At 48.5% G+C, this 25,602-nt stretch overlaps 1 protein-coding gene across 2 annotated transcripts; it reads left to right on the top strand.

The window, feature by feature from the left end:
• Positions 1-1,404: 1,404 nt before the first annotated feature.
• Positions 1,405-23,350, top strand: Lgals9 (lectin, galactose binding, soluble 9). 2 transcript variants are annotated; one of them, NM_010708.2, is made up of 11 exons: positions 1,405-1,551; positions 9,628-9,716; positions 13,140-13,341; positions 14,902-15,012; positions 16,523-16,615; positions 18,296-18,331; positions 18,835-18,885; positions 19,411-19,452; positions 20,243-20,331; positions 20,475-20,637; positions 22,788-23,350. In NM_010708.2, the coding sequence occupies exons 1-11, from the start codon at positions 1,513-1,515 to the stop codon at positions 22,932-22,934; spliced, it is 1,062 nt and encodes a 353-aa protein (NP_034838.2). In that variant the 5' UTR covers positions 1,405-1,512; the 3' UTR covers positions 22,935-23,350. The 2 variants fall into 2 exon arrangements, with proteins under 2 accessions (NP_034838.2, NP_001152773.1); NM_001159301.1 differs by lacking the exon at positions 16,523-16,615.
• Positions 23,351-25,602: the final 2,252 nt, after the last annotated feature.

Genomic DNA, 25,602 nt, shown 5'->3' with positions numbered 1-25,602 from the left:
AGGTAAGTCTGTTTTCCTGGCTCCCCAGTCCCACCCCCACCCCAAACCTGTCCTGCAATTCTTTGCTTCACTGATTATTTCCCTTAACTCATAACCTAAGCTGCAGGAGCTGGGTTTTGGTTTTGTGTTTTTGTTTAAGGCAGGGAAAGGCTGGTGATGTAGTTCAGTTGGTGGAGTGCATGTCTAGCTCATAGGAAGCCTTAGGTCCTAACCCCGGCACCATCAGGTAGAGGTGAGTCATAGGTATAATCCAAGCACTTGGGAGGTAGAGGCAGGAGGATCAGAAGTTCAAGGTTGGGGCTGGAGAGATGGCTCACTGGTTAAGAGCGCTAATTGCCCGAAAAACAAAAACAAAACAAAACAAAAAACAAAGACAAAAACAAAAAACCAAAAAAAAGAGCACTGACTGTTCTTATGAAGGTCCAAAGTTCAAATCCCAACAACCACATGGTGGCTTACAACCATCTGTAATGACATCTGACATCCTCTACTGGTGTGTCTGAAGACAGCTACAGTGTACTTACATATAAATAAAAAATAAAAATTATTAAAAAAAAGAAGAAGTTCAAGGCCATCCTTGGCTACATACTGGGTTCAAAGCCAGCCTGGTCTACATGAAGAAAAGGAGGAAGTGGGGAGGGAGGAAAGGAGGAGGGAGCAATTATGTATGTTGTAGACTAGGCATGCTGGGAATTCATGATGGGTCATCTCTCCTGGCTTCAAAACTATTTCAAATATTTCCTAGGGTCTCCTCCCTTGTCACTTGGAATATTCTACTGTGTCCAAAGTATGTTTCCTCTTCTTACCCCAAAACAGAGGGACAGAGGGGAGAGACAAGGAGAACAGACAAATTCACAGGCAGATGGCAATGAAGTTCCCAGGGCCCCCACATAGTCCACATTAACAACCTCAGCGGTGGTGTGTTTCTTGCAAAATAGCTCTCCATGGTTAAGCTTTCACACCAGGGAGAGATGCTTCTTGGAAGCCTACAGCATCACAGAGATTTCGGAGTGCCCGTAAGGAGTTGTGTAACCTTGCTCATGCTGCCCCTTGGTCTTTCTGAGCACTGTTTTCTCTGCACATACAAAGGTCTGAGGAAGGTCTTTTCCACGGATGCCCACCCAGAGGACAAATGAAGGCTCAGCTCTGCTAGATGGGGTGAGGAAGCAGGCTCAGAAGCACAGCCACTTCTGGCCGAGGCTGTCGAGGAACGCCTGCTGGCCATGTGACTGGTTCTCTGGGCAGAGCACAGGAAGGGAAAGTCAAGGCAGAGCAGGGAACACCCAGTGTCCACTGGTCCTAGGTCCTCCCACTGAGTCCCACCTCCAGCCCTCCACCCTGACATCAGCTTTCTTTTTCTCTAGACACTTCCCTCAGCCACTGAGCTCCTCCCCTTGAAGAAGTGCCAAATAGCTGTGGTTTCTGTTTCCTAGCTCAGCCCTGCCCTGCGCAGAGTTCTGTCGTCCACCATCGAGTGAGGAAGAGAGCATTGGTTCCCCTGAGATAGAAGAGATGGCTCTCTTCAGTGCCCAGTCTCCATACATTAACCCGGTGAGTTGTGGGATGCAGTTGTGGGGTGATTGAGGAAAAGCTAACGGCCACATCCAGGGGAAGTTGCTCTGGACCTGTGGGGAAACAACGGAGTGGCACAGATAGAGGGTGGGGTGTCCTGCAGACAGCACATAAGGGACAAACATGCCAGGCATGTCAGCTGGGTCATCCTGATGCAGCTCGTGTCTCATGCTAGGCTTGCTGTGCCTCTGAGGACCCAAGGGTGCCACTCACTATGATTTATGAGGTGAATTAACATGTGCCTGTTCCATGCTACCTGGTAGCATCTACAAAGGAAGGAGACGGTTTATATGATGATGTGGATGGGCTTGTTGGGGGTGGGGGGAGGTAGCAGGTAGCAGATATTCACATGACACTTAAAGTGTCTGCCTTAGAGAGGATCTCTGTTCAGCCATTTACAAACTAGGTGATGTCGCACGCGCAGTACTTTCTCCTCTCTGTATCTGTAAAATGGAAATAATACTTAGTCTGTCTCCTGAGGTTAAAACAAGGAGAAAGCAGATAGCACACGTGGGTGTTTAAACAGCACCTGGAACATGGAGGTGTCTTGGGAGTGCACGGGAGGGGAACAGGGAAGCCCTCCCCTCTGTTCTCCAAGGGCCACATCAGAATTCACCCAAGAACACTTCCAGAGTGTGTGCAGACAGGCAAGTAGGGACTGTCTTTTAGTGCAGGGTGCAAAGGGCTGCCTTGGGCTCCTTTTTCCACCCCCTGTCTATAGGTGGTTTTGTTTATACACTAGGAAGCTTAGTAGCCACACTGTAAGTGGAGACACTGAGACTTTGAGAGGTCGAGGCCTTGCCACATGTCCTCAGATGGTGGGTGACAGCGAAGGAAAGTGCTTTTCCCAGAAGAGGGGATGCTCATGGGGAGATGGCAGTAATGGAGACGAAAGTGATGCTCCCAGGAACCTTCTGTAGAGTCGCCGTGTGTGCAGGTGGGAGATAGCAGGGTCTGTAGGTGAGCTGGCTGCCAGAGCCCAGCGTCAGAGCCTGATCTAGCACGGCTCTGGGCTTTGCTTGGGGCTACCAGTGTCCTCAGCCACAGGGTTAAGGCTTCTAACTTGGGACCTGCATGGAAGGTAGATGGGAAAGCTAGAAGGGACTGTCCAGTGTCTCTGTGGGGCCTTCAAGGGCAGGACGTGTCACAGGGGCATGATACACCCACTCTGGTTTCCCACCAGGCAGAGCTGACAACTTGAATTTAGAAAGTAGACTTTTCCCAGCACTAGGGAGGCAGAGGCAGGCGGATTTCTGAGTTCAAGGCCAGCCTGGTCTTGAACAGTGCCCCATCTTTAAAACAATCAGAAAAAAAAAATGAAGGAAAAAGCAATATTTTCAATTATGAAGGGAAATCCTCCCACGGGGGAGGGGAGAGGTTAAACAGGTCTTGGTGGGAGACATGGAGGCTATGTCGCCGTAGCACTGGGATCACAGGTCCTCCTACCTGGCTGGTCTCACTCAGTGACCCACTGACTTCTGCAGCTGTGGGTCACACGTCCACTGAAGTGCTGACGTTGTACAAAAGTCATGTGACTCCTGTCCTGCAGAGGAACAGTATTGTCACAGCCTGAGGGCCATGTCATGGACAGGCTTGGTTGCTGACTCCCATGAGGGTCCAGAAGAAGATGGGACTGGGCAGTATGACTCTCTTGTGTGACCCTGGTGACCAGGGGCCAAGGGCATGTATGTGCTTCCTCATGAAAGGGAGCCTATATCACCTATGACGGAGAACATTGGTTCTAGTGTCTGAACCCCAGGCTTGTCGTTAACCAGCTGTGTAGCTTTGGGCAAGTTACTTAATTTTCTGCACTTCCGTTTCCTCGCCCACAAAGACAGTAAAACCAAAGCTGTTAGGATGCTTGAGGAACTGTCTGGGTCTTTGAACTTCTGGGACGGCTGGGCCTTCTGGCTTGAAAATATGCCAGACACTGCTGGTATCCAGACTGTGTGCCCCAGTAGACCACTGAGCTGACCATACTCTGTCTGTAGGCTCTGCCTTCTGCATGTCCCAACAGGAAAGGGAAGCAAAAGACTTTAGCCTCTGGGTAGAAGATGAGTCTCGGCAGTCCACGCTTCTTCTAGACAAAATGTATTTGTTTGTTTGATTTTGTTTGTTTGTTTGGTTTGTGTGTGTATGTGACAGAGGTCAGAGAACAACTTTGGGAGGCAGACTTTTTCATTCGCCATTTGGGTCCTGAGGGTCTAACTTGCATCATCCGGCTCAGTTACGAGTGCACTTATCTACTGATGCATCTCACCAGAACAGACCTCTTCTTTCCATCTATTTCAGAGCCTGACCCTTCTTATGAGGATACTGGTGATTTTTTAAGGCTGGACTGGGTAATTTAGCAATCTCCCCAAGTCCATGGACTTCAACCTATCAGCACAGTCCCTTTCATCACTTAAATCAACATAGTCCCAGGTTCTGTGCCTTTGCTGGGGGGGAGGGGAGGGTGAGGCGTGCCATACAGACCTTCCCAAAGTCTCTCAGTCCTAAAGTTTATCTATGAATTAGTAACCAAGTACAAATAGCCCCTCCCACCTTCTATACAATGACCTCATTTGGGCTCAGTAGGTGAGGCTCTGGCCACTGAGCTTGGTGACCTGGAGTCCACAGGGTAGAAGGAGAGAATCGATTCCTCTGTGTTGTCCTCTGAGCTCCTCAACCACACAAAAATGAATAAATAACCACAGGTGCTGCCTCTCCACTGTTCCACCTCCATGCTCTCTACTCTGAATTCATCACATGCAAATAGCATCAATTATTGCTATTTATCCTGTGTGTATAGGCATACAAGGAAGTGTGCTTGTCTAGAAAGTTTGAGAGCCTGGGTTTAATCCCTAGCATCACAGAAACAAAGCAAACAACAACAACAACAACAACAACAACAACAAAGCATTTGCTTCCAGTATTATATATTGACTTTCTCCTTTTAGTGGACTTTTAGGTCCTTCCCCATCTTTTTACTATTCTTATGCTTTGCTTATAAGATTCACTCATGTTAGAATAATGTGTCTCAGACTTTAGAACACCATTTAAGATACTAAAATCTGGGGCTGGTGAGATGGCTCAGTGGATAAGAGCACCCGACTGCTCTTCCGAAGGTCCAGAGTTCAAATCCCAGCAACCACATGGTGGCCCACAACCATCTGTAATAAGATCTGACTCCCTCTTCTGGAATGTCTGAAGACAGCTACAGTGTACTTACATATAATAAATAAATAAATCTTAAAAAAAGATAAGGCATTATTGCTTTAAAAAAAAATACTAAAATCTAAGCCAGGGATGGTAGGACACATTGGCTCTCTCAACACATAGGAGCTTGAGACGGAGGTTCAAGGGTCAGCTTTGGCTACAGTCTGCCTGGGCTAAGTGAGATTGTCTCAAACAAACAAAAACAAAAACATGAAGTCTCAAGAAGGTTGTTTGTTTTTTTTTTTTTTTTTTTTGGAAAATTGATACTTCAGAGATAGATCTGTACTGCTCTGCTCCCATGACCTCTGTCCATTATTCCTCTGTCTTTCTCCCACACCTTCTGTGCACACATGTGACCACATCCCTATCATGCACTGCACTCATGACCACATACCTATTATGCAGGTTTCACAGCTTGTGGTCTTCAAGGAGTACAGGTGGGTTAAGTGTCGAGCCTTCAGCTGCCAGCAAAAGTTCTAAGGACAATTTCAGGAGTGGGGAGGAATTTTCTTTTCTTTATTTTTAAAAAGGTTGATTTTGATTTTTGTTTGTGTGTGTGTGTCTCTGTGAGTGTATGCCATGTGTGTATAGTGCCCAAGGAGGCTGGAAGAGGGCGTCAGATCATTGTGCTGGAATTTCTAGTAATGAGCTGCCTGGCAGGGATCCTGGCATCTGCACTTGAGTCCTCTGGAAGACTTCTCCTGCCCTGGAGGAGTTTCCAATAACCATCTTGTCAGGCTAGGGACACAGGAAGTGTTTTTTGTCTAGAAAGTTTGAGACCCTGGGTTTTATCCTTAGCTAGCACCACAGAAACAAAATAACAACAAGGCCAATCCACAGTTCCCTCAGGCTGACTGGTCTCCTGCATTCCATGGGCCTGCATGGGAGTGCAGGGTGTGAATGCAGGAACTCAGACACAGGCAAGCTGTGATCTGTTTCAGGTTTACCAAAACACTTAGTGGCAGAGCCAACACGAAGTGTGAGAAGGCACTTCCCAGAAATGGTTACAGTGGGGTCAGTTCAAATGGGCCTGGAATATCTGGGGAGCCATTACAGGCTTCCATAGGTTCTAGACAGCCAGACAACCCAAGGATAAAGGCCAGAAGGAAGTCAGTGACAGTTAGATAAGAGAACCTGGAGGGGGTGTTGGTTAGCGATAGACAGGATGGAGTTCCTTAATAGTGCCAGCCATTAACAACAGGAGAAGCTGAAAGGAACAAGGTAGAGATCCAACAGCAATGTAGAACAAAGACCAGTGAGCCACAGTCAAAGGAAGTTCTATAGATTTTTTTTAAAAATTTTTTTATTTATGGGTTGGAAAGCTGGCTCAGCGGTTAAGGGCACTGACTGTTCTTCTGAAGGTCCTGAGTTCAAATCCCAGCAACTACATGGTGGCTCACAACCATCAGTAATGAGATCTGATGCCCTCTTTTGGTGCGTCTAAAGATAACTACAGTGTACTTACATATAATAGTAGTAAATAAATCTTTGGGCTGGAAGGAGTGGGGACAAAAAAGAAAAAAAAATCTATAGACTTTAGATTGGAAGGTGAGACAGTTTTTGGGTTTAGAATGGATCTAAGTTTAGAATGAAGAGGTATCTGAGCTTATTGCTGAGGGGGGTCTCTTTGCTTAGGATGAAGGATCAGTAAGTATTCTCGATAGCCATGAGGCCATGTCTAGGAAGCCAATTCTGTAGTCTCTCTGCCTTTAGAACTGACATATGATAGCATAAGGCGTGCAGATCCCTCGACCGGTCCAGCACTTATCCTTAACAGCCAGTGGGTTGAATTTGGTGGGTGGGTGTTTTCTGTTGGGCTGTCGGATGACAACTTAATTGGAGCTTGCCTTAAGTGTCTTAAATGGCCATCCACCCCAGGACCTATCTTGCTTTCTCTCTTATCTCTCTGGCTACCTTCTTTTCCAATCTCGGGTTATTCCAAAACAACACCTGACACATTACACTGAAAATACTCTCTCATCCTGTGATTCAGAATATGTTTTTAACATTAAATAAATTTGACAGAAGTGGATGCTCACAGTCATCTATTGGATGGAACACAGGGCCCCCAATGGAGGAGCTAGAGAAAGTACCTAAGGAGCTGAAGGGGTCTGCAACCCTATAGGTGGAACAACAATATGAACTAACCAGTACCCCCAGAGCTCATTTCTCTAGCTGCATATGTAGCAGAAGATGTCCTAATTGGCCATCAATGGGAAGAGAGGCCCCTTGGTCTTGCAAACTTTATCTGCCCCAGTACAGGGGAATGCCAGGGCCAAGAAGTGGGAGTAGGTGGGTAGGGGAGCAAGGCCGGAGGAGGGTATAGGGGACTTTCAGGGTAGCATTTGAAATGTAAATGAAGAAAATATCTAATAAAAAATTTTTTTAGCCGGGCGTGGTGGCGCACGCCTTTAATCCCAGCACTTGGGAGGCAGAGGCAGGCGGATTTCTGAGTTCGAGGCCAGCCTGGTCTACAAAGTGAGCTCCAGGACAGCCAGGGCTACACAGAGAAACCCTGTCTCGAAAAACCAAAAACCAAAAACCAAAAAAAAAAAAATTTTAATTAAATAAATTTGAAACCAGGTCTTCCGGCATCCACTTTCCAAGGCTGAGATCACAGGTGTGTAAGACCATGTCTGACAAGAATTTTTATACATTTTTAAGGAGCTCCGAGCACCCCAGAATTAGATTATAAAATCATCCTCATAGTTCAGATTTATGTTCTTGTGAAAGTTTGGCAGCTCTGCTACCTTATGGTCGGTGTTTCCAAATTCTTGGCAGCTTATTCAGTAAGAGCCCTTGGCTCACAGGGATTCGCAAAGGAAGCCACACAGCTTTATCGTTAGCGTGGGAGACGCTCAAAACTGACAGTGGGCCAGGTGGGCCCGAGTACTCCAAGGGCTCAGCGGTGGCTTGAGGCTGCTCTTTTCGGGGTTCAAGAGAAGAAGGAGCTGGTTCCTGAGGGGCCTGGTTTAAGTGGTTCTATGTTTGGTAGTTTGGTTTATACATTCATTCCTACTGTGCCTGCCCCTTCCCTCCACTCAGTCTCCCTTTATTTGCCCCACTGCATACACACCCCCAAACCAGTGCAGGCTAGATTAAACCCTTCTCTGCTTCCTACCTGAACAAGGTGAGGGATGTATTTGAATAGGAGCTGTCTGGATTTGATTGTTACCTGGGGGCAGGGACATTTACATTCTTGCTCAGATGTGGGAGTGGTGTAGCCTGGTGCAGGTGTGAGCTCTAGGAGCGCCAGAGGTTTCTAGCTGCATTGTTTGTGAATGTGCCTATAATATGTGCATATACATAGGTGCATAGTAAGTGCAGTCGAAGGAAGGAATTATTAAAATTATTGAATTATTTAAAAACTATTTATTTATTTGTTTGTTTGTTTGTTTAGGGTTTTTTGAGACAGGGTTTCTCTGTGAAGCCCTGGCTGTCCTGGAACTCACCCTGTAGACCAGAAATACGCCTGCCTCTGCCTCCCAAGTGCTAGGATTAAAGACATGCGCCATCACTGCCTGGCAAACTATTGAATTATTAAAAGGGTTGGAGTGTGCATAATTCCAAACCAAATAGGGTCCCAGGATATCAAACTGTCTCTTGTGTTTGCTTGCTTCATGCCCCCAGCACTGGGCCTCATTAAAGCTGAGTACAGTGCTCTGCCAGATAAACAGTGTGAGGCCAACCTGTCCCAGTCCCTACCTGTCACATCACTTAACTCTGGCACCTTCCTGGATCCTGGAGCATTTAATTTACATAGGGCGTTGACCCAAAGGAGGTGTCAGAAAACACATTTAAACACCCTGGAGAGAGAGCAGAATCAATCAGGAGACAGCCCCGGGAGGCAGCAGAGCTATCCTTGGTAGAAAAGGATATTCTGGAAGATGGTAAGTCGCCAATTTGGGAATTTGGTTTTGAGAGGATGAGGCAAGAAGAATGAGGGCAGAGGGGTGGCAGTCTTGTGAAGGAACTGAGTCCCGGAGCAGGGGAGATAGTTTATCTCCATTTGCAAATGAAGAAACTGAGGCAAAGAGAGACTAAGTTTTCAAAGGCCACACAGATACTGATCAGTGACTAGGGTCCAAACCTGGAACTCTTCTGACTCTAAAGCAGCATGACTCTCACTGGGACCCAGTGCCCATTTAGGGCACTTTAGGGAGGGTAGGGAGAAACCTGATGGAGAGAGTGCTGGCGGGCCCTGGGGTGGAGGGACCACTGGGCTCACAGGCAGCTGGGGCGGCCTAGGGAAGGATCAGAAGCTGAGATCTTCAGAGCAGGCTGCCGCTAACAACCAGCAGCAGAGCTGGCCCAGGAGAACTGAGCGAGCATGTAACAACACAGCATGTAACAACCGAGCATGTAACAAGCTGCCATTGTTGTTACATGGTGGTGGGGGTTGGGGGATACCTTCCTCTCTACCCTCTCTTAAGAGGAAAGGTCTTGAATTCCAAAACAGAATGGTGGGTCTTCTGGCCTCCTGAGTCCCTAGTCAGGACCCTGAGGTCTTTGGTGAACTTGGGTTGAGGCCAGCAGCCTTCACCACAATTCTCATTCCTAACCTTGTATGCTGTTTCCTTCTGGTAGGTTCTACAGCTGTCACCTCCTACAGACTGGGGAAGATAAAGGCTTGAGGTCACTTGCTGGCCAAGCCTCAGAAACCTGGTGGTCTTCTGATCATTTCAGAAGGACCGTGAAACTAGATTGGGCCTGCCTCTACGAGGGACCCTAAGTTCTGTGTGGCTGGGATTCTAGTTCCTTGGTGGCCATGCCCTAACAGGGTCCCTGGCCCTAACTGGGTACTGTCACACCAGGCGAATGTCAGCCAACTGATATCTCTCTATTTCCCCCCTGCAGATCATCCCCTTTACTGGACCAATCCAAGGAGGGCTGCAGGAGGGACTTCAGGTGACCCTCCAGGGGACTACCAAGAGTTTTGCACAAAGGTATGTGGATGGCATTGATGTTGATATCCAGTCTCAGCAACTGTGGAGCTGCAGGGTACAGAGGGCTGGCGCTGCCTGTACCTGCCATCTTAGCACCGTTGACAAACTCACTAGACTCCTACGTCCTGAGCATCCTGGTCCCAGGGAGCTCACAGTCTGAGGAGGGAAGTGGCCAGAACAGCAAGCCACAAGACATACTTGACACTGTGACATGGTGTTGCAGAGAAGGTCCTTTAGTTCCCACTGCAGCTTTATCTAATTTTCTTTTTAGGGGTGTGTGTGTGTGTGTGTGTGTGTGTGTGTACACATGTGCAGGTGCCCGAGGAGGTCAGAAGAGGGTCAGATCCTCCTGGAGTTGGAGTTACAGATAGTTAGGAGCTGCCTGATCTGGATGCAGAAAGCTGAGCTAGGGTCCTCTGGAAGAGCAGGAAGCACTCTTAACCCTTGCATAGTCTCTCCGGCTCTATCTGTCTAGGTGTCTCTATCAATTTTTGAGTCCTAGGAAATATTTTAAAGTTTCTGTCAAGGGCAACCCCAGGGATGAAGATGCAGCTCAGTTAGTGGAGTGCTTGCTGAGCACACACAAAGCCCTGGGCTAGTGGTATGTGCCTGTAATCCAAGCATGGGAGTGCTTGGTACTGGAAGATCAGAAGTTAAAAATCACAGAGTCAGGGGGATCTCTGAATTCAAGGCCAGCCTGGTCTACATAGTATGTTCCTACTTACTAAATAGGGAGACCCTATCTTGAAAACAAAACAGAAAAAGTTCAAAGTTGGAGCTGGCGAGATGGCCCTGTGGTTAAGAGCACTGACTGCTTTTCCAAAGGTTCCGAGTTCAAATCCCAGCAACCACATGGTGGCTTACAACCATCCATAATGAGATCTGACGCCCTCTTTTGGTGTGTCTGAAGACAGCTACTGTGTACTTACATAGGACAATAAATAAATCTTAAAGATTAAAAAAAAAAGTTCAAAGACAACCTCAGCTATATAAGGAGTTTGAGGCTAGCCTGGGGTACATGGTCTCCTATCTTCAAAAGGAAAAGTAAGCTGCCGATAGGTCTATCAGCTCAACTCTGAGGAAGGCTGAGGCAGGAGGACCTAAGATTCAAGGCCTTCCTGGGCTACTGAATAAGTTTAAGGATAGCCTAGGCAACTTAAGACTCTTTCTCAAAATAAAAAAATAAAAAGAGGGCCAGGGCACTGAAGCATCCGGGAGTGTTCTCGAGGGCTGTATAAGGCCTGGGTTTCCTGTAGTCTGATTAGCCTCTGCTGCTGTATATACAGCTTTCATCTATTTGGGGTGGGTCTATGTGGTAGCTGTCAACTAAAGAGTCAGCCCATCTCCCATGAGAGTCACAGCTATCTGTCCTAAACCCAACAGCCCATCATGGCCTTAAATGGGACATTGGGAAGACTCCCTGAATCTCCTTCATGTCACTCCAACTATTTGGTTTCTGGTTAGCTTTTCCCACCTTTGCTGTCTTACTGGGTAGTCACAGCCACGTTGGCTACCAGGCCTGTGTGAGATCCCTGAGTGCAGTAGGGGATTGTCCTATGACCTCCCAGCTGGAGATCCAGGACCCACAAGGGGAAAGCTCCACTCCAGCGTTTGCTACAGACTGCCTTCTCCCCCCCCCCCAAAGCTGGTGCCCCTCCCTTGGAGCATAGGAGAGATCCCCTTCTCAGGCAGAAATATATCCCTGGGAATTTTAAAAGCAGTGGTGTCTGATGCAAGACAAAGGGGCTAGGGATATAGCTGGGTTGGTAGAATGCTTGCCTAACAAGCAAGTCCTAGGCTCAAACCATAGGACATGGGTGGAGCGTGGGGCTCAGGCAGCAGGACAGGGACCAAAAACCAAAACAGGTAATCATAATATCAGACCCAGAGGACAGGCGGATTAGGAGTTTAACTCAGAAATCCGCCTGCCTCTGCCTCCCCAGTGCTGGGATTAAAGGCATGCGCCACCACGCCCGGCTTATGGGCAAAATTCTTAATGTTCATCTTTGATATCAGTTCCATCAAACTCACATCCGTGTGCATGAGTTACAGTGTGCTTACAGGAACATGAGCACTCGGGTGATGTGACTACACCCCTGAAGGAAAATACTCCTTGCCTCTCCCATTAACTGCCTGAAAATCCGCAGGGAAGGGTCAGGTGTGGAGAGCCCCTCCTCCCTCCAGACGGAGTGCTGTCTGACGCAGTCTTGAGTGGGTCTTGTAGCTAACCGTAGCTGCTCTGAGTTCAGAAGTGCCATGGGCAGGTCACACCTGGAAGAGAAGTGTTCCATGGCGCTCACGCCCTCCCTGGGCATCGTTCACTCAGTCTTCCTGTCCCCTCTCCTGAGCTAGTCTCTGAACTTTGGAGGGGGTGATAGAGATGGCCTATTTATGTCTATGTTTTCCATTATTTGTTTTTTTACTACTTATGCCCACGTATAGCTGTCACATTTTCAGCAAAAGAAGCTTACCTTGACTGAAGCTGACAGCAGCATTGTTAGTAAGTGAATAATTAATTTAATTAATAAAAACATAATAGACATGGATATAGAGGCACACATTTGTACCCAGTCAGCAAAACAATAGTGTTAGCTTTCCCACTAGGACCTACCTAATTCCTTCCGCTGCGGGCTTTTGTCCAGCTTTACAGTCAACTCCCACCAAGGGATAGCCTCGAATCCAAGCAGAAAGTAGTGGCCACCATCATAACAGACTTGCCGCGATTGGCCAGTGGCGCATCTTGCCTGGACAGATGGTAGTTGTATTACTTTGCCTCTATTGCTGTGATAAAGCACTCCGACCAGAAGCAACTAGGCCAGGCAAGGGTTCATTTAGCGTATAGGTTACATCATTAAAAGAAGCCAAGGCAGGAAGTGACGCAGAGAACCATGGAGGAATGCTGCTTACTGGCTAGCTTGCACCACCCACAGTGGGCTGGGCCCTCCTACATCAATCAGCAACCAAGAAACACCCCTAAGACACGCTCTAGTCCCGGGGGAATCTTTGGAGGCAGTTCACCAGTTTTCCCTTCCCAAATGTGTCAACAACTAAAACCAACTATGACAATGGAGTTGCACAACAGTGCACAGCTGAGCGAGGCAGCCGATGACAGATGACACTTCTCCCCCAGAGGGATGCTTAGCACTGCATGCCAGCTGCTGGCTGCCGAGAGCGAGCCCAGTTCTAGCTGTCTGTGGCGAAAGACACATCGTTTTTTGTTGTTTTTCTTATTAACTGTCTACTTTACTCTTTAAGAAAGGAGCACGGGAAGAGCAAAATGCGGTAACTGCACAAAATGTATTAGGTCTGAATCCGATGAACTCAAACTGTGCTAACACCTCAGGCAGTCAGAGGTGCTTCTGCCCCACTGGCTGGCGGCAAGCCACGCCCTAGAATGCTCTTTCTTTTTTCTCTCTGCCTTAGGTTTGTGGTGAACTTTCAGAACAGCTTCAATGGAAATGACATTGCCTTCCACTTCAACCCCCGGTTTGAGGAAGGAGGGTATGTGGTTTGCAACACGAAGCAGAACGGACAGTGGGGTCCTGAGGAGAGAAAGATGCAGATGCCCTTCCAGAAGGGGATGCCCTTTGAGCTTTGCTTCCTGGTGCAGAGGTCAGAGTTCAAGGTGAGTGGGGGGATCCCTCCCCCAACCTGCTCCCTGGGCAAACCACATTGAAACAGCCACATTCAATGAGATCAGGTCCCAGCCAAGCCACTACACAGATGTGACCTTTGCCCTCTGCCTTACAGACTCCAGCCTGTAATCTGCAGAGGCACCTCTTGCTTTTATTATTCCTTAGAAAATAAGACCTCAATCTGTCTTCATGTTGCTTTGAGGCTCCACATATCTTAAAAACAAAAACAGCAGCCACCACCACCCCCACCAAACCCTGAAACTCTTTTCTTCCCAGCCCCTTCCTACTTTTATGTCTCCCCCCACCCCCATTCGCCCGCTGGGTTTTATTACAGTTGCTTTTGCGTGCATGGGTGTGGAATTGTTTTCTGGGGCTTAGCATGACTACACTGCTGAAAGGATATGACTTCCCTTTCCCCAGCCAACAACTGTCAAAGGCAAGGTGGGGCCTCTCGTGGAGACAGCCTCACTTGACCCAAAATCCAAGTTAACTCCTCACCTGCCAGTCCCAGTAACATCTGCTTTCTATGGTGCTGGGAGTCACACCTAGCCTCCTGCATACGAGGCAAGTGCTCTGCCACCGAGCTACACACACACACACACACACACACACACACACACACACACACCTGTCTTAACTTGCATCAGTTGAAATACATTGTTCTAAGTTTTCTTCAGGTTCGGCTAAAGGCAGAGTGTCCTTACAGGCCAGGCACTGTCCCTGGGCCGGGGTGAGTGGGACACTGGGGTCCTTGTGCTCTATAAGCACAACCTAAGCTTGTCTTTCTTCTGTTGCCCATAAGCATCCTACGCACACGTAACTATTACCCCAGGTGAGGGCTGGGATGTAGTTCTCTTGGTAGAGTCCCTGCCCAGCATGCACAGAGCTCTGGATTTGATCATGGTACTGCATAAACTAGGCCTAGTGGTACATGTCTCTAATCCCAGCATTTGGGTGATGGAAACAAAAAGATCAAGGAGTTAAGGGTCATCCTTAGCTACATAGCAAGTTTGAGGCTAGCCTGGGCTACAGGAGACCCTGTTTTAACAACTTAAAAACAAAATTAACTGATATGAACCAAGTTTGAAAAGATAAACCTAGGGGCTGGAGAGATGGCTCAGTGGTTAAGAGCACTGACTGCTCTTGCAGAGGCCGAGGGGTTCAGTTCCCTGCACCCACACGGCAGTTCACAACCGTCTGTAAGTCCAGTTCTAAGGGATTCAACATCCTCTTATGGTACGACAGGTATGCATGTGGTGCACATACATACATGCATGAAAAACACCTACACACATGAAGTAAAGTACTCTAAAAGTGTTCTAAAAAGCAACTATAAGCCTGGACTAAGTAAGTGAATGCCCGCAGGAAACAGGAGCCCAGAGGATAATGGGTCTGAGTGCAGTGGCTCACACACTCCGTCCTTGGCAGGCACTGCAGGTGATGTTCCCGCCTTGAAGAGCTGGATGTAAGATGCAGATCCTTATTTCTGAAAGGAAAGCTTGGGCGTGGCCTGGCCTGGCCCTCCTCCCACAGTGACTCTCTTCCCCCAGGTGATGGTGAACAAGAAATTCTTTGTGCAGTACCAACACCGCGTACCCTACCACCTCGTGGACACCATCGCTGTCTCCGGCTGCTTGAAGCTGTCCTTTATCACCTTCCAGGTCAGGAAAGGCTGGCACCTGTCCCAGGGTTAGAGGACAGTGACCAGTCGGGCTTGTGCCCACTCAATGGGGCACCAGCAAGCATCTTCCCCAGGTAGCTCTGGAGCTGCCCTGGTTTGCCAATTCGGTGTCTGTCTGCCTGATGTCTGTCTCTCTGTCCCTTTTGGCATTGGTTTCTCTGTGATGAACAATCTACCTTGGTGAAGATGCCAAAGCTTTTCCTTGTCTTTAGCTGTCTAGTGCATGACCAGAAAATTCTAAAAGGATTTTAGAATTCTAAATGGAATCCAAATCAGAGGGCACAGTGTGGCCCAGCCTGGGTCTGCTTGACTGCTGTATTAAAAACAAACAAACAAAACCAAAATCAAACCAAACACCAATCAACCAACAAACCAACAAAAACCCAAAAAAACTTTTGTGTGTGTATGTGGTTTTTTTGTTGTTTTGCTTCCTTTTCTTTTCTTTTCTTTTCTTTCCTTTCCTTTCCTTTCCTTTCCTTTCCTTTCCTTTCCTTTCCTTTCCTTTCCTTTCCTTTCCTTTTCGTGTGTGGCAAAATTTCACTGTGTAGCTCAGGCTGGCCTCTAATTTATGATTCTTCTGCTTCCACCTCTTGAGTACTGGGATTACAGATATATGGTACCAGGCTCAGCTCTGAAAACAAGTTCTTTATTTTGTGGCAGCGTCTCATGAACTTTTGCCAATCCTCCTGTCTCAGTTTCTCTCTCTCCAGTGTTGTGATTATAGATGCGTAACACCAGGCCTAGTTCTGATTTTTTAGCTCAGGCTGGCCTTGAAATCTGTGTAGCCCAGATTGGCTCTACAGTGTAATCCTCCTGCTTCCAGCCTCTTTAATGCTTGAGATTACAGACCACATTCATGTGTGTTTAAAGAGAGCAATTGAGACAGAGTTTTTCTATGCAGTCCTGGCTCTTTTGGGAACTGGCTATGTAGAGACCAGACTGGCCTTGAATTCTCAGAGTTCCTCCTGCCTCTGCTATCTGAGCGCTGGGATTAAAGGTGTGCACCGCCGCTACCTGGCTTGTTTTAGAATTTTTGATGTGGTGCCAAGATCTGAAAGTCCAGCTGGGCAGCATCTCGGGTCTGCGATTCCGATGGCAGAGGAGTTAGGAGTTCAAGGTCATCCTCTTTCTCTCCTACATAGTGAGTTTAAGACTAGCCTGGGCTACATGAGACTCTGCCACAAAAATACCAAATACAGAAAATAAGTAAGTAAATAAATAAATATCTAGAGATTCTGCGGGGGGGGTGGGGGGGGGAAACTGGCCCCTTTTCCTCTGGCCTCATGCTCACAGCTGCTGATTCTTGACCCTTCCTGCAGGAGCAGAAGCAGGACAGAGGGAGTAAAGGGGCACTGTGACCTTGCTCACGCCAACCTAACCCTTTCCTGGTGTCATTCCTCTGGGTCCGGAGCCAGCCCTTGCTTTTTGCCTGCCCTTGCTTTGGCAATGCCTCCTGTTTCTGTCACCCAGACATGCTTTTGTTTTAACAGAACTCTGCAGCCCCTGTCCAGCATGTCTTCTCCACAGTGCAGTTCTCTCAGCCAGTCCAGTTCCCACGGACCCCTAAGGGGCGCAAACAGAAAGTGAGTTAAGCGTTTGGCCTGGAGATTCAAAGAGGTAGAGCCCAGAGGCAGGTCCAACCAACAAGCTAGCCAGGGGCCTTCAGACCCCATCAAACCAAGCCAGGGTCCTCTGCATTCACCAGCTGCCCAGAATTGTGTCCCTTCTGGCTCTGTTCTTCTAAGTGCCCCTCTCTCTCCCTAAAGCCACTCGTGGGTCTAGCCTGTGGTAACTCCTCACATGTGTCAGCTGGGATGGTTCCTTTCACCGCTGCACAGTGACCTCACCCACCCACTATCTGCCTCACACTCGCCCACTGTAAAATCCTTTAGGGTTAGGGCCAAAAGTCTTTCTGAACAGAGCGCGAAGCCTGGAAGATGCCTATAATCTTCGTACTTTGGGGGCAGAACCAGGAAGGATCAGAAGTTCAAAATCACCTTCAGCTTGAACCATGTGAGACCCTGTCTAAACCAAACCAAACCAAACCAAACCAAACCAAACCAAGCCAAACCAGACAAAACAAAAACTACGCGATAAATAAACGCAAGCTAAAATTCCCCCATAAGGCACAACAGAGCACTGTCTAGTCTGGCTTCAGCTTACTTCCTACCTCCGCTCAGTCACACCACCTCTGCGGTTCACTCAAAGCCCTCGCTGGCCAGTTCTCTTTTGCACAGGCTAACCCATCTGTTCATCTCGCCCCTGACAAACTAACAATTACACTATAATTCTTTGTTTAAATAACACTCGACAAACTAACAATTACACTATAATTCTTGTTTAAATAACACTCAAGAGTTTTTTTCTGGCCCACCTTATGTTATGGTGGACTTGTCACTTGTTTGTGCTGTGTGGGACACAGCATCCTTTGCATGTGCACCTTCTTCAAGTTACCCACCTTCTCCATGCCCAGGAATCCTGGAAGACTGGCACCAGGGCTTGTTTGTTCATTTATGTATTTCCAGCTCCTTACTTGGTGCTGGCACGCAATAGAGACTCAGAACATGGATTTTTTTTTTTTTTTTTGAATAGTCAGGGAGAACAGGAAGCTAAAAACGGAGGGAGGGATATATGCTGGGATGGCGGTGGGATGTGGGTAGGGAGGAAAGGCCAGCAGCTCTGTGGTCACTCAGGCAGTTGCGGTTCATGATGGCCTGAAATGTCACTTGCCTTCTGCCATACTAACTCTAGGTCTGGCAGGGGATCTGGAAGCCATTGCAGGGTAGCCCAATGTTGACCCTGGCCTGGGAGGATATGGGACATGTAGATGCAATGTGACTTAGCTGGGTTCCCTTGGGATCTTCTTACTCAGTGCCTGGGCCAGCCAGGGCAAGTTGCTTAACCTTTCTGAGCCTCGGACCTCAGCAGGGGGATGGGAGTCAAGGACGCTGGCCTCCTTGGAAAGCACTGAAGCTGTGTGCTCAGTACCCAACAAAGCTAAATGCTAACCAAGTGGGGATCTGGGAGTGTGGCTCACACCTCTGTGGGCCCAGAGAAGCCATGTGGCCAGGCGGGTTGAGTCCTCTCTCAGGGGGCCAGGTACCCCCTCTGCATCCTTGAGAGGGTGAGAATTTAAGTGCTGTGCGGCAGGCTCAGGAAGGAGGTGATACTGACCACTAGGACAACACCTGAACTTTGAGGTCACCTCTCACCCCATGTGATCCCAGAGATAACCACCCTCCCCCTCCCTTGATCCTTTTCAGACTCAGAACTTTCGTCCTGCCCACCAGGCACCCATGGTAAGTCCTCCGCTTGTGTGTGTGTGTGTGTGTGTTTAGAACCTCTTCTTTATGGCTCCAGCATCCCTCATAAGGGCAGACAAGACAACACACACTCCTTACCCCCCAGGCCTCAGGGATATTGGTGGGAGGGGGCTGCAGGTGTGCTTGGCTGGCTCTGATCAAATAGAGAGAACAATGCTGGGGGTGAATTCTGTTGGTGGAGTAGAGTGTTTGAGTAGCGCACACAAATCCCTGAGTTTATCCTCAGTATCCCTCAACAATACATGGTGGTGGCACACAGCTGGATTCCAAGCACTGGCAAGGCTGGTGGGCATAACTCTAACCATAATCTATCTTCCGCTCCCCAGCCCTAGTGTATATGGGTGTCTGGGAGGGACTGTGGTGAAAGACCTGCCTGATTACAGTCCAAGCTTCAGGCTTACGGGTGGATATTATGCAGCGCCCTCTGGTGACAGGTAGTAGTCCTTGTAACGGTGAGAAACCATTTCTTTTTTTCCCAGGCTCAAACTACCATCCATATGGTTCACAGCACCCCTGGACAGATGTTCTCTGTAAGTCTAAAATTTTTGGTTACCTCACAGCCCTACCACTTTCCTTTAGTCAATGGCATAATTCCCTAGAGTCACAAAGTTGGAACCAAAGTACTTAGGACAGACATGGAGAAAGCTGGGGCTGGGCCCTCTGCTAAGAAGAACAGCCCAAACTCTCCTGGGGACAACAGACACTCAGAAGCAGTCTTTATAGGACTATAACTGGCAGGCATTCTGGTTCTCCAGTTGCCCAGGCTGGAGTGTGGTGGCCCCAGACCCTAGCTTGCTAACTAAGCTCAAACCCCCACCGAGTCACTACTGACAGCCAGTCTATCTGTCCTTCCCCTACACAGTGCAGGTGGGAGACCCTGAGTTGATGGGGATGCATGGGAAGTGGCTAAAAGACAAGGGACTGTCGTGGGCTCCAGGAAAAACGCCAGGAAGTTCTGTGTCTGCTGGTGTGACAGAGAAGAGGGACGGGAGGCTCCGAGGGCTGGCTGTTGAAGGTCCCTTGGAGTGTGTGTCACTCGTGTGTCTCTTCCACAGACTCCTGGAATCCCTCCTGTGGTGTACCCCACCCCAGCCTATGTAAGTGGTTTCCTGTGGAGCTCTGGAGCTTTGGCTCATGTTGGGCAGGGTGAGAGGTGAGGGCTTTGTGGGAGAGTTCTCTGACTGACATGACCAGTGAAGGTTCCTGCACCCAGGTAAACAGTTCAAGTATCTATCAGTAGACAGTTGGAAAAGAGCTTTCAACTTTAAAATGGCCCCTTCAGCATGAGCAAATTGTAGACCCGCCTTAGACACCATGACCAAGGCACCTTACAGAAGGAAGAGTTTAATTTGGGGCTTACAAGCTCATGACCATCACAGCAGGGAACCTGGCAGCAAAGAGGCAGGCACAACACCGAAGCAGTAGCTGAGAGCTCGCATTTTGTAGGAGGCCGGGGTTGAGGGGTAGAGGAGGCTGGGAATGGTACAGGTCATTTGAAACCTCAAAGCTTAAACCCCAGCGACACATTTTCTCCAACAAGACCACACCTCCCAATCCTTCACAAACAGTCCCATCAACAGGGGACCAACTATTTAAATATATGAGCCTCTGGATGGTGGAGGGAGGGGCATTCTCATTAAACCCCAACACCCCAACAAGACATTTGTGCCCCAACAATATTCCTCCTCATTATAGTTGAAATGTATTTTGGGAAACACAGGAAGGGTTCTTTTGTTTTGACACTTATTGAGTCAAGTAAAGGAAACTGGATTCCTTCCAGAAGATTCAGGACTCATGGGCCAGGCTTTAGAGTCCTTAGACACTGTGTCCCCTGCTGTTGCTGAATGAAGCCCAGCTGAAGATACTCTATTCTCACCCTCTCTACAGACCATACCTTTCTACACCCCCATTCCAAATGGGCTTTACCCGTCCAAGTCCATCATGATATCAGGCAATGTCTTGCCAGATGCTACGAGGTAAGACAACCCCCAGGGCTCCCACAACAGAGGCTCCCAGGGTTGTTCTGGTCAGCGTGGCTCTGAGCCACCTGGGATGATGGGTAGGGGCTGAGCCCAGAGCTCAGTAACTAAACGGGGTCTCTGTGAACTGTCCATTCCAGGTTCCATATCAACCTTCGCTGTGGAGGTGACATTGCTTTCCACCTGAACCCCCGTTTCAATGAGAATGCTGTTGTCCGAAACACTCAGATCAACAACTCCTGGGGGCAGGAAGAGCGAAGTCTGCTTGGGAGGATGCCCTTCAGTCGAGGCCAGAGCTTCTCGGTAAGATGCTGGGGTGCAAGAGGAGGATGCAGGGGTCTGTGATGGGATACAGGCTGATGCCTGTGATGTGAGGGCTGCATCCCAAAGGAGAGAAAATGTTGTACAAATTGGTATTATTTCATGAGTACTGCCCCTGCTGAAGTAAAGGTTTGTATCTGCTATGTCCACTTCCCCCTGATCTGGGAACTGACAGACAGCCTTAGGCTAGGCAAGAACAGTAGCCTGAGTTAGTTAGTTAGTTAGTTTGTTTGTTTGTTTGTTTTAGGCAGGGATTCACTTTAGCCCAGGCTTACCTACAACTCACTCTGTAGGGTGTCTGCCCTTGAGCTCAGGTGATTCATCTACCTTGCTAGGATTACAGGCCTGAACCACCACACCCATTTCCCAGCCCTGCCTCCTTCTTTTCCTCCTCCTCCTCCTCCTCCTCCTCCATACTAGTAAGTCATGGCTGTCCTTTTTTTTTTTTTAAGATTAATTTATTTATTATATGTAAGTACACGGTAGCTGTCTTCAAACATGCCAGAAGAGGGCGTCAGATCTTATTACAAATGGTTGTGAGCCACCATGTGGTTGCTGGGATTTGAACTCAGGATCTTCAGAAGAACAGTCAGTGCTCTTAACCGATGAGCCATCTCTCCAGTCCCTTTTCCTTCTTCCTTTTCTTCCTTCCTTCTTTTCTTTCTTTCCTTCTATTTTGAGATGGGGGTCTTAAGAAGGTTAGTCTTGAACCCACTGTCTCAGCTTCCGGAATAGGGCAGCGTACAGCCCTGCACTATGGGGCTTAGCTGTTCCTGAGTTTTATAGAGGGGCAGATAAACTCACAAAGATGGGTCACGTGCATGAGGTCACACAGCCAGTTTTGTGCCAATCACAGCCAAGAGTGAACTGCCATTCACTCGTTGGCTTATGCAGTCATGTGTTACCAAGGAGGAAGAGCTGGCATTGAGCTGCGGCTGGAAGCCTGATACCCCAAGTAGGCCTTATCCACCCTGGTTAAAACATCAAATTACCCAGTGAGCTTAAATGAGAAAAATCAATGCTGAGACCCTGCCCCTGGGCCAATGTGCAGCCATCATTTGGAAATGTAATGACAACACTCTCTGCCACAAGACTTAGAGCATGGGGCTCTAGGTCATAAAGCAAGCTTGCATTTCGCTATTGTTATTGAGACACATACATAGCCCAGGCTTGTCTCACACTTACTTCATATTCAAGGCTGGCCTTGAACTCCTGATCCTCCTGCCTCTCAAGTGCAGTAATTAATTACAGACATGTAGCACGCCTGGCTTTTTTTTTTTTTAATTTATGAGTGTTTTTCAGCATGGATTTATACCATGTGCATGCATGCCTGAGGCCCTCAGAAGTCAGAAGAAGGCATCAGATCCCCTGGAGCTAGAGTTACAGACAGTTGTGAGCTGCCATGTGGGTGCTAGGAAATGAACCCAGGTCCTCTGCAAGAGCAGCCAGTGCTCTTAGCTGCTGAGCCATCTCTCCAGCCTCCTGAACTTGGACTTTAGTTTAGTGACAACACAGACCTAATAAATAAAACAGAATCTCATAGAGTAAAAGGGTGGGGTGTGGCGGGGTCTGCGGCACACTTTGGATAGATAGTGCTCACATCCAGTGTGAGGTGAGTGTTAGCCTGGTCCTCACACAGTTCAAGATGAGTGTTAGCGGTGGCCCTGGGTCACAAAGCTTTAACTTGGTTGTGTCAGTTGTCTCGTTGAAAATGACTTGGTGGAGACCAGGCCCAAAACACTGGAGACAGGTAGCCCAAGCCAACTGCTGTCACTAGTGGCTCAGGGTTCATCTGGAGAGTGAGATTGGGGTGGGGACACGGTCTGGGTAGATGGTTGGGGGGAATGGGTGGGAGTCAGGAGGTGAGAGAGGCATGGAAGGTTGTGGGGGGGATGGGGGATGGGCCAGTACTCTTCTCTCTCTGAAGGGTAGGAAATCAATCACGCAAATAAGTTTGGGAACAGCTTCCACAAATGCACAGGCCAAGAGAATGCTGTTGTTTAGTGGAAGGCAGACCCTTCAGGCTGTCTAGAGGCCAGGTTTGGGGCTTGCTTCTAAGGAAGGAGAGAGGCTGGGGGAAGAAGACACAATCCTGGGTTCTCAAAATGCCCTGTTGTGATGTCTCTGCCCAGGTGTGGATCATATGTGAAGGTCACTGCTTCAAGGTAGCTGTGAATGGTCAACACATGTGTGAATATTACCACCGCCTGAAGAACTTGCAGGATATCAACACTCTAGAAGTGGCGGGTGATATCCAGCTGACCCACGTGCAGACATAGGCAAGGTCTCTGGCCTAGGGATAAGGGCTGGAGCACTCTGCCTGTGTCTTATCTTTCCCCTGTCTCAGCCCTGGCACCATCAGAAGAGATCATCACTTATAGGAATTCCAGGAAGGTGAAATTCCCAATTGACTCCCTCCACAAAGGGGGTTTTCTAGGCTGTGTGGCACATGGCTGTCAGCCCATAGTCTGAGCCATTGCCCCCAAGCTAGCTATATACTGAGGGAAGTGACCCTCCTGGGTTTGCTCAGATCTCTGATCGTTCCCCCCTCTGTGGCCCTTTTCTTTCACCCCTCCAGGAGAGCCACCCTGATATCATCCCACTGGCCTCCAACTGACCCACAATGTCCACAGTAACTTTCCCCCATTCTCACCCAGTATCCATAAAATAAAGAAATAATATTGCTTGTCTACACACACATGTGAGATGGCTGGCTTATTGAACGGGCCTAGAGACATTCTGGAACCTACCAAAGGGAATGGTAGGAGACAGGTCTGTGCCCTGCTTATAGGGGTCCCTCCTCCCAAACCCCATAAGGTGCAAACTGGGGCCCAGGGTCTCTGACAAGAATGCAAGCCTCGGTGTAAACCAGGGAGCAACCTCATGCTCTAAGATGGAAGAGGTGCTGGGCAGAGGCTGTGGGAGCCCTGGCAGCTTGTGCTGGGTGGGAGGAGAGGTAATGGGGTCAGGAGGAGCTGGCCTGCTGTGAGCTCCCCAGCAGAAGAGTCTGGGGTGGGGACCTGCCATTAGGGACCCTGAATGATCCTAACTCCTTGAGGCTCCCCTCCCTCAGGACCAGGGTGGGGACTTCAGATCATCAGCTTCAGCAACACCCGGGAGCTGGTCAGAAATGCAGCAGCCCACCTGGCAGGCTGAGGCAGGAGGATGGCAAGTTCAAGACCAGCTTGGGATACAGTGTGATCTTGTCTCACATAACAGACATGAAAGAAAAAGCAGCATTGGGTCCTTCCCAGACCTACTAAGCCAGAGTGTGTGTACATCTGTGGGGTGTGTGTGTGTGTGTGTGTGTGTGTATGTGTATGTGGTATATATGGTGTGTATGTGTGTGTGTGTGTGTGTGTGTGTGTGTGTGTGTGTGTATGTGTATGTGGTATATATGGTGTGTATGTGTGTGTGGTATATGTATATATAGGTATGTGATGTGTACATATATGTGATATATATGTGTATATATGTATGTGTGTGTGTGTGGTATGTATGTGTATATGGTGTATATGTGTGTGGTGTGTATGTGTACAGTTTGTATGTATGTGAGGTGTGTATGTATGGGTATATGTGTTGAGGCTGTGTATGCATATATGGTGTATATGTGTGTGAGTATGTATGTGTATATGTGGTGTATGTATGTGTGTGTATGTATGATGTGTGTGTGTGTGGTATGTGTGTGTGCATGTGCTATGTCTCCATGCATACAAGTGAATGAAAATGTATATGGAGGTCATATGCCAATTCTGAGTCGCTTCTCTTCTCTTTTTTTTTTTTAAGATTTTTTTTTTTGGTTTTGTTTTTTGTTTTTTTTTTTTCGAGACAGGGTTTCTCTGTGTAGTTCCGGCTGTCCTGGAACTCAGTCTGTAGACCAGGCTGGCCTCGAACTCAGAAATCCACCTGCCTCTACCTCCCAAGTGCTGGGATTAAAGGCGTGTGCCACCACGCCTGGCTAAAGATTTTATTAAAGGCAGATTTATTGGTTTATTGGGAAGCTGCTCTTGGGCAAGTTCATTGGCCCCAAGGATTGAGACCATGGAGTACCATGGAGGGGAAGGGGAGAGAGAGAGAAACAGCAGAGAGAAGAGATGGAGAAGACTTTTTTTTTTTCCGAGACAGGGTTTCTCTGGGTAGCCCCTGGCTGCCCTGGAACTCACTCTGTAGATCAGGCTGGCCGTGAACTTTGAGATCTGCTTGCTTCTACCTCCTGAGTGCTGAGATTCAAGGCGTGCGCCACCACCACCCAGCTTGAGTGTCTTCCTTAATCTCTGTCTGCCTTATCTTTAGAGACAGGGCCTCTCTTTGAACCTAACGCTCACTGATTGACTTGTGGCCAGTGAGCTCCAGGGATCTGCCTGTCTTTACCTTCCCAGCACTGGAATGACACACACACCACCACCACAGCTAGCTTTGTTTATGTGGGTGCTGGGAACCCAAACACAGAACAAATACTTTACCAACTGAGCCATCTCCTCAGCCCCCGGTCTCCAGTCTATATTTTAATAGGATTCCCCGGGTGGTTCAGGGCACCTGAGCATGTGGGAAGCCCTGACAATAGTGACTGGATGGGCCACAGTGTTCAGATGCATTGCTGCCAGGAGCAGGGGTTGCCATGGGCAATGAGAGCCTGTTGGGCCCTTGCCCCTGCCTCTTCTGCTCTATCTGATGCAGCTGTGGAAAGGGAAGAGGGAGCTAGCTTACGCTGGTGCAGAGCAGAGACCAGCAACGAGGTTATCCAGTATGGAGCTGTGCTGGCTGGTGCAAGCAGGAGCTCATGACTTCCATAGCAGGCGAGGATGGGGGTGCCCCTCACATCGAGGTGTCACGTGCAGAGAACGAAACCTGTCCTGCCCAGGTACCAGATCACGACTGGCTAAACTCCCATCAAACAGGGCATGGAGCACAACTAACACTCTCTCCTTTTCAGATGGTCTCAAAGTC

This window comes from Mus musculus, chromosome 11, assembly GCF_000001635.26.
Source record: "Mus musculus strain C57BL/6J chromosome 11, GRCm38.p6 C57BL/6J".
NCBI classification, from domain to species: domain Eukaryota; kingdom Metazoa; phylum Chordata; class Mammalia; order Rodentia; family Muridae; genus Mus; species Mus musculus.
This window is presented reverse-complemented; position numbering and strand designations above follow the sequence as displayed.

What these genes read in the sequence shown, in the direction of transcription:
- Lgals9 (NM_010708.2), top strand. Translation starts at nt 1,513, where the DNA reads ATGGCTCTCTTCAGTGCCCAGTCTCCATACATTAACCCG. An exon ending in CTAAGGGGCGCAAACAGAAA is followed by an intron (nt 16,616 to 18,295) that starts GTGAGTTAAGCG and finishes GATCCTTTTCAG; the next exon opens with ACTCAGAACTTTCGTCCTGC. An exon ending in CTGCCCACCAGGCACCCATG is followed by an intron (nt 18,332 to 18,834) that starts GTAAGTCCTCCG and finishes TTTTTTTCCCAG; the next exon opens with GCTCAAACTACCATCCATAT.